The 7,808-nt window shown below is 48.7% G+C and overlaps 1 protein-coding gene and 1 pseudogene across 2 annotated transcripts; both read left to right on the forward strand.

The window, feature by feature from the left end:
• Positions 1-299: 299 nt before the first annotated feature.
• LOC128272428 (dnaJ homolog subfamily B member 14-like) lies at positions 300-2,042 on the forward strand. 2 transcript variants are annotated; one of them, XM_053010235.1, is made up of 2 exons: positions 300-625; positions 704-2,042. In XM_053010235.1, the coding sequence occupies exon 2, from the start codon at positions 731-733 to the stop codon at positions 1,868-1,870; it is 1,140 nt and encodes a 379-aa protein (XP_052866195.1). In that variant the 5' UTR covers positions 300-625; positions 704-730; the 3' UTR covers positions 1,871-2,042. The 2 variants fall into 2 exon arrangements, with proteins under 2 accessions (XP_052866195.1, XP_052866194.1); XM_053010234.1 differs by having other exon boundaries at positions 724-2,042.
• A 3,252-nt stretch (positions 2,043-5,294) lies between these two features.
• LOC128272639 (dnaJ homolog subfamily B member 14-like) lies at positions 5,295-7,198 on the forward strand (annotated as a pseudogene).
• The last annotated feature ends 610 nt before the right edge of the window (positions 7,199-7,808 follow it).

Consider the following 7,808-nt stretch of genomic DNA (forward strand, 5'->3'; position numbering starts at 1 on the left):
GCGAAAAAGAAAGCTTTTCAAAGCTTTCAGAGCTTTGCCTTTGGGAACCCATGAACAATTTGTAATAATAATTGCATTTGAAACACTAATAAGGCACAATAATCTGTTTACTGAGCTCAAACAAGTATTTTATATATTTTGCCCATCGGTACACAAGTCTTGGCTCTGATTCGTGTTCTAAAACTAGGAGCTCACAGTGTCACCCTGTTTTCAGTAATGAAGTAAGCAGTATATACGAAGAGACCTGTGTTGTTTACTGCTGTCACTCGAACGAAATTCCACTTCAATATTCAATTGAATTCAGTAAAGTTAAGTAATTTCTGACGAAATGTATTGCTAAAGTGGTTTGGAACATTTCAGAGACAATCAGCAGTCCGAAAGGAGCAACGATTTGCTGGCAGTTAAACCGCCTGTTTGTTTTGTTGTTCACTGCGAAGCTGCCCATGTGACCCATCGGAATCCTTGACCAAAGGAGGGTGCGAGCCTGTGCGTGTAACTGAATGTAATTGGTATCGATTTTTACAAACCACTCGCTCGGTTCGGTTTGTTTGGCTAGCGCTGGGATTTCATCATACTGTCAGACATTACTAAGGCTTAAGGACACGTGTAACAATCACGTTTCGCCGTAAGTTACCAAACACCCAGTCACGATCTGCAGAAAGTGCTGCACTGATTTTGTTCAATCAAATCTGCTTGACTGAAGCGTGCTGTTTTACGAAATAGTGCTACGATGGAAGTCAACAAGGACGAAGCGAAGCGTTGCATTGAGCTGGCTACGGCCGCGCTGACCGCGGGAAATCTGGCAAAAGCGGAAAAGCTGCTCAAAAAGTCACAAACCTTGTATCCGCTTCCGGAGGCGGAAGTGTTGCTGAAACGCGTCAAAACGCAGTCGCAGTCCACCAACGGGACAGCGCCCGGTGCTGCCAACGGTGGCTCATCGGCCCGCCGACGAACGGTGAATCGGGAAGCAGCGGACAAGCCATCGGAACCGAAACTGAACATCGACTACACCCAGGACCAGTTGGACGTGGTGAAGCGGGTGCAAAAGTGCAAAGACTTTTATGAGGTGCTGGGCGTTTCACAAGAAGCACCGGACTCGGAGGTAAAGAAATGCTACAAGAAGCTGGCTCTACAGCTTCACCCGGACAAAAACAAGGCCCCCGGGGCAATGGAAGCGTTCAAAGCGCTCGGTAATGCGGTCGAAACGCTAACGGATCCAGAGAAACGGAAAGCCTACGATCTGTACCGCACGACCGACAACGGTTCCTCTTCGCCGGGCCGTAAAGGGCCGAGGGGTGGCTTTACCTATGGCCAGAACGGGTTCACCTTCCGGCCGGACTTTGAATCGGAGGTAAACCCGAACGACCTGTTCAACATGTTCTTCGGTGGAGGCTTCCCGCAGCAGCAACAGCAGCAACACCACTACTTCCGCACCCGGACTGGGCGTAGCTCACAGCACGGTGACGGTTCCGGCAGTCAGCCTAGTCTGGTCTTCGGGTTGATACTGTGCTTCATTGTCGTATCACTTTTGTCGACGTTGTTTGCCACCGATCCGCTCTACGCTCTGCAGCAGACCACCAAGTACTCGGTCGGTCGCCATACACTCAACCTTAAGATCCCGTACTACGTAAAGCCCAATTTCCTCAGCGACTACCAGGGATCGCTCGGGCGGCTCGAGTATTCGGTCGAGGAAGAGTACGTGACGTATATGAAGCGGGCGTGCAGCAACGAGCGAGCCTACCGTGATGCAATGATTGGCCGGGCCAAGAGCCTAATGGCCGGCCGGTCTCAGTTCCAGCAAGCGCAACAAATGAAGATGCCCTCGTGCGATATCTTGTACCGGCTAGGCATCGGCAGGCCGAATTATTAGGACAGTTAGGGAGTGTTGTACCAGCACTAAATGTGTATGTCTTGTTACGTTCCTTTCGTTTTCGATGTTTTCCTGGTTGAGACCAATCACTACCAGTTGGGCATTTGCAATTATAGATTCCACTTATTGCTGTTCGTGAGTAGTGCGAACCACTGTTTTTATCTAATCGAAATATACACGCAGCTGTTATTTAAGTAACTGAGAATTCGTTTTTATCTTGCTTTTCGAAAGTAGTGTAACTTCCGTCCCAGGAGCGTATTTACCACCGGTTAATTCGAACGAAAACGTTCTAATCACTGACAATCACCGACTGATCGACGACCATTGCTCGAATCAACGTTATTCTCGCCGCGCATTGATCCTCTGGTCAATTCCCTTGCTTATCGTCTCAATTTTTTCAATTTAAATAGCTTGTGCAATAAAACAGCTTTATGGTACAAGAAAAAGTCGTTGTTCATGTTATCCGCAGAAAAGAATGGCGAACCATAACGGAATTGTTGAGGAACCACTGCCCAGCTATAGCTACCAATGGAAGCGGTGCGCCAAAAATCTGTTGCGGTCATTCGGGTGAAATTCCGGAACCCTATTCCATCGTTCAGCTGGTCGATTAAATGTAATCCGTGGTGCGAAGCCTCCGCGAAGAGCTCTCGCGTCCAACAACGTCGTGATACACGCTCAGCATCCAAATACTGAGCGTATGCAACAAGCACAGACGCACCAACTAAACATAGTTTTCGCGATTTAGATTTGTTTTTATTATTTTAAAAAGACATTTTATTATTCGAAGAAGCCTATTCGCTGCAAAACTACAATTGGCAAAAGAATGAAATGGTGAACTGCCAAATTAAAAACATAAACAAACGAACTGTCATTTCACTCACTGGAGCTCACAGATTTGACGTCTAGAAATTGCTAGTGTGACGGCAAAAAGCTGGCCCAACTTGCTGCAAGTGTGGACGCAGGGTGACTGTCAACAGTGTTGACAACCGAATTCTGAGGAATTCAGTTCAGAGATTATGTGCGCACCGGACGCGCTTTAAGTGCTGTGCTACGATCTACTCAGTGTTGCATCATAAAATACCAAGCCATAATTACTTAGTAAAAACACATACAGATATAACATCTTGCGACGAGAAATTCAACAGATACCAAGTCACGATTCGCAGAAACTGGTGTACTGTCAAAACTGCCCGAGGGTGGCCCTTTTCGAAACAGTGCTACGATGGAAATAAACAAGTACGAAGCGAAGCGTTGCATTGAGTTGGCTACGGCCGCGCTGACGGCGGGAAATCTGGCAAAAGCGGAAAAGCTGCTCAAAAAGTCACAAACTCTGTATCCACTGCCGGAGGCGGAAGTTTTGCTGAAACGCGTCAAAACGCAGTCGCAGTCCACCAACGGGACAGCGCCCGGTGCTGCCAAAGGTCGATCATCGGCCCGCCGACGAACGGTGAACCGGGAAGCAGCGGACAAGCCATCGGAACCGAAACTGAACGTCGACTACACCCAGGACCAGTTGGACGTGGTGAAGCGGGTGCAAAAGTGCAAAGACTTTTATGAGGTGCTGGGCGTTTCACAAGAAGCACCGGACTCGGAAGTAAAGAAACGCTACAAGAAGCTGGCTCTACAGGTTCACCCGGACAAAAACAAAGCTCCTGGGGCAGTGGAAGCGTTCAAGGTGCTCGGTAAAGCGTTCGAAACGCTAACGGACCCGCAGCAACGGCAGAAGCATCAGCAGCAACAACGGCAACAGCAGCAGCAACAGCAACGACAACAACAGCAGCAACAGCAACAGCAACAGCAGCAGAAACAGCAGCAGAAACAGCAGCAGAAACAACAGCAGAAACAGCAGCACAAACAGCAGCAGAAACAGCAGCAGAAACAGCAGCAGAAACAGCAGAAGCAAGACCAGCAGCAACAGCAACGGCAACAACAGCAGCAACAGCAGCAGAAACAGCAGCGGAAACAGCAGCAGCAACAGCAGCAGCAACAGCAGCAGCAACGGCAGCAGCAACAGCAGCAGCAGCAGCAGCAGCAGCAGCAACAGCAGCAGCAATGGCAGCAGCAATGGCAGCAGCAACGGCAGCAGCAACAGCCAAGCCATAATTGGCGGCAACAACAGCAGCAACAGCAGTTCCAGCAACAATTGTTGTTGGTGCTGCAGTGGCTATATCAGCAACCCGCTGAGGATTACCCGCTATTGCCTTCACTTGGCACCAGGAAATATTGTTTTAAACAGCCTCACAGCCAAACCTCGTCAACTCGGCGTGAACAGCCAAACCTCGTCGCCGAGAGCCTCTGGGTCTGCCTCTTCTGCGTTAAGCTTCTCTGCAAATTTCGTTCATTCCTCTTCTTAAGGAGTGCCCGATCCACTCTATCTAGCTTCCCGGATTTCTGTTTCAATCGGTCGCTGTTGGCATCGACGTTGGAGTTCCTCGTTCCAATCCAGTTGTTAGGCTACCATGCCCAAACGATATAACGCAGGCAGCGATTAACGAAGACCTGCAGTTTTTGCGTTGTTTCTGTCGATACGCACCACGTCTTGCAGACGTATAGCAATAAAGATTTAACGTTTGAATTAAATATCCGGGTTTTAGTATGTAAAGTGATCTGGTTTGAGCGCCAAATATTCCGTAGTCCTGCAAAGGCAACCCTAGCCTTCCTGATTCGTGTGGCTATATCGCTCTTGGTACCCCCATCAGGCGCTGTCTAGCTAATACGATATTGAATGGTTTCTACCTAGTCAATTTGTTGGTCTGCTACTTAAAAGATGGAGGGATTGTCAGTGTTCGCTGCCATTGACTTATAGACTGTTTCATTATGTCTAAGCACGATTTTAAATGAACGCCAAAAATTAAAATTATAAGTAAACTCCACTTTTTTTCATTATTTAACGCTCTGTTATCTAACTTAACAGTACGTTTTTACAAAATTACATTTCTGTTAACGGTATGCCAATGATCGAACTTTTGAACGAACGCTACGCATTAGCTTTTGTACAGACCGATTTCCGATCATTTTGGGCACTTTCTTCCAATCTTTGGCGAATATTTCAATGGTGTTGGTTGGCTTGTTTTCTCAAGTATGCCTTGGAAAGTGCCCAAAAAGCATCGATGTCAGGATAACGTTTTCCTTTCATTGGCAAATGAAGTTTTCCGAATAGATAAAAGTCACAGGGTGTCAGATCAGGTGAATACGGGGAATAATTTATCGATAAAATGCGCCAATTTGGCGCCACCAGAAATGTCGGGTAACCGTAAGTATGTAGTCACCACCAACAGAGGATTGTTGACTACCATGATCCATTGGTCAGTGCTGTTATCAACACTATTTTAAGAATCTTTCGATTGAATGTTTGTGTTAATTTCTTATCGACGGTGTTGAGCGGAGTGCGCAAGTGTTACAGTAGCCGGACCATTAAGCATAAATGGAGGCTAACAAAGACGAAGCAAAAGGCCAATAAAGGCGCTGCCTTGAGCTGGCAACGGGTGCCTTCAATGCAGGAAGTAAGGCAGTTAGTAAAGGCAGAAAAGTTGTTGAAAAAATCCCAATCGATGTATCCGCTGGAAGAGGCGAAAGCATTGCTGAAGCGCGTCCAGTTCCGGGTCAGGCAGCACACGAACGTCACCGCAAACGAGTGAAGAGTCGGTTCCCCGGCAGCGAACGGAGAATGAGAAGGGCAGCAATAAACCTCGCCAACGAACGGCAAATCCGGGAGGAGATAAGCCGTCGGAACCGAAACTGAACGTCGAGGTTCCGAGCAAGAGCTCCAGCCAGGCGCAGGCGGACATCGTGAAGCGCGTGCTAAAGTGTAAAGATTTGTACGAAGTGTTGTGTGTTGTGATAGACGCATATAAAGAAAGCATTACAAGAAGCTAGTATTACAGCTGCACCCGGACAAAGCTAAAGCCCCTGGGTCCGCTGAAGCTTTCAAAATGGTGAACAAGGTATTCGCAACACTGAGCGACGATGAGCGGCGAGCAGACTACGATAGTCGTGGATCTTCCGGAGGTGGAAACCCACCGGTGGACCGTGCAAGACCTTCACCGGGTTCCTCGAAGTGACATTTTACAGACGATCACGGCGGCTTCACCTACAACAAGTCACATGGAGGCCAGGATGATAGTTGTATCCGCTTCCGGAGGCGGAAGTGTTGCTGAAACGCGTCAAAACGCAGTCGCAGTCCACCAACGGGACAGCGCCCGGTGCTGCCAACGGTGGCTCATCGGCCCGCCGACGAACGGTGAATCGGGAAGCAGCGGACAAGCCATCGGAACCGAAACTGAACATCGACTACACCCAGGACCAGTTGGACGTGGTGAAGCGGGTGCAAAAGTGCAAAGACTTTTATGAGGTGCTGGGCGTTTCACAAGAAGCACCGGACTCGGAGGTAAAGAAATGCTACAAGAAGCTGGCTCTACAGCTTCACCCGGACAAAAACAAGGCCCCCGGGGCAATGGAAGCGTTCAAAGCGCTCGGTAATGCGGTCGAAACGCTAACGGATCCAGAGAAACGGAAAGCCTACGATCTTTACCGCACGACCGACAACGGTTCCTCTTCGCCGGGCCGTAAAGGGCCGAGGGGTGGCTTTACCTATGGCCAGAACGGGTTCACCTTCCGGCCGGACTTTGAATCGGAGGTAAACCCGAACGACCTGTTCAACATGTTCTTCGGTGGAGGCTTCCCGCAGCAGCAACAGCAGCAACACCACTACTTCCGCACCCGGACTGGGCGTAGCTCACAGCACGGTGACGGTTCCGGCAGCCAGCCTAGTCTGGTCTTTGGGTTGATACTGTGCTTCATTGTCGTATCACTTTTGTCGACGTTGTTTGCCACCGATCCGCTCTACGCTCTGCAGCAGACCACCAAGTACTCGGTCGGTCGCCATACGCTCAACCTTAAGATCCCGTACTACGTAAAGCCCAACTTCCTCAGCGACTACCAGGGATCACTCGGGCGGCTCGAGTATTCGGTCGAGGAAGAGTACGTGACGTATATGAAGCGGGCGTGTAGCAACGAACGAGCCTACCGTGATGCAATGATTGGCCGGGCCAAGAGCCTCATGGCCGGCCGGTCTCAGTTCCAGCAAGCGCAACAAATGAAGATGCCCTCGTGCGATATCTTGTACCGGCTAGGCATCGGCAGGCCGAATTATTAGGACAGTTAGGGAGTGTTGTACCAGCACTAAATATGTATGTCTTGTTACGTTCCTTTCGTTTTCGATGTTTTCCTGGTTGAGACCAATCACTACCAGTTGGGCATTTGCAATTATAGATTCCACTTACTGCTGTTCGTGAGTAGTGCGAACCACTGTTTTTATCTAATCGAAATATACACGCAGCTGTTATTTAAGTAACTGAGAATTCGTGTTTATCTTGCTTTTCGAAAGTAGTGTAACTTCCGTCGTTACTTCCGTCCCAGGAGCGTATTTACCACCGGTCAATTCAAACGAAAACGTTCCAATCAATGACAATCACCGACTGATCGATGACCATTGCTCGAATCATCGTTATTCTCGCCGCGCATTGATCCTCTGGCCAGTTCCCTTGCTTATCGTCTCAAATTTTTCAATTTAAATAGCTTGTGCAATAAAACAGCTTTATGGTTACCAGGAGTTGTTAGACGATTAAAGATCCATTCATTCTTGTTGGTTACTATCTAACCAATAAGATGTAGCTCAAATAAACCCTCGGAACCGACACTGAACGTCGAGGTTCCGAGCAGGACCTACAGCCAGGAACAGACGCACATCGTGAAGTGCGTGCTGAAGCGTAACGATTTGTACGAGGTGTTTAGTGTTTCGTTAAACACATCGAAACCGATGATAAGAAGTTGGCATTACGGTTACACCCGAACAAAAATAAAGCTCCTGGATCGGCTGAATCTTTCAAAATGGTGGGCCGGGCATTCGCAACGGTGAGTGACGAGGAGCGGCGACGAG

The sequence above is a fragment of the Anopheles cruzii genome, chromosome 3, assembly GCF_943734635.1.
Source record: "Anopheles cruzii chromosome 3, idAnoCruzAS_RS32_06, whole genome shotgun sequence".
Lineage (NCBI taxonomy): Eukaryota > Metazoa > Arthropoda > Insecta > Diptera > Culicidae > Anopheles > Anopheles cruzii.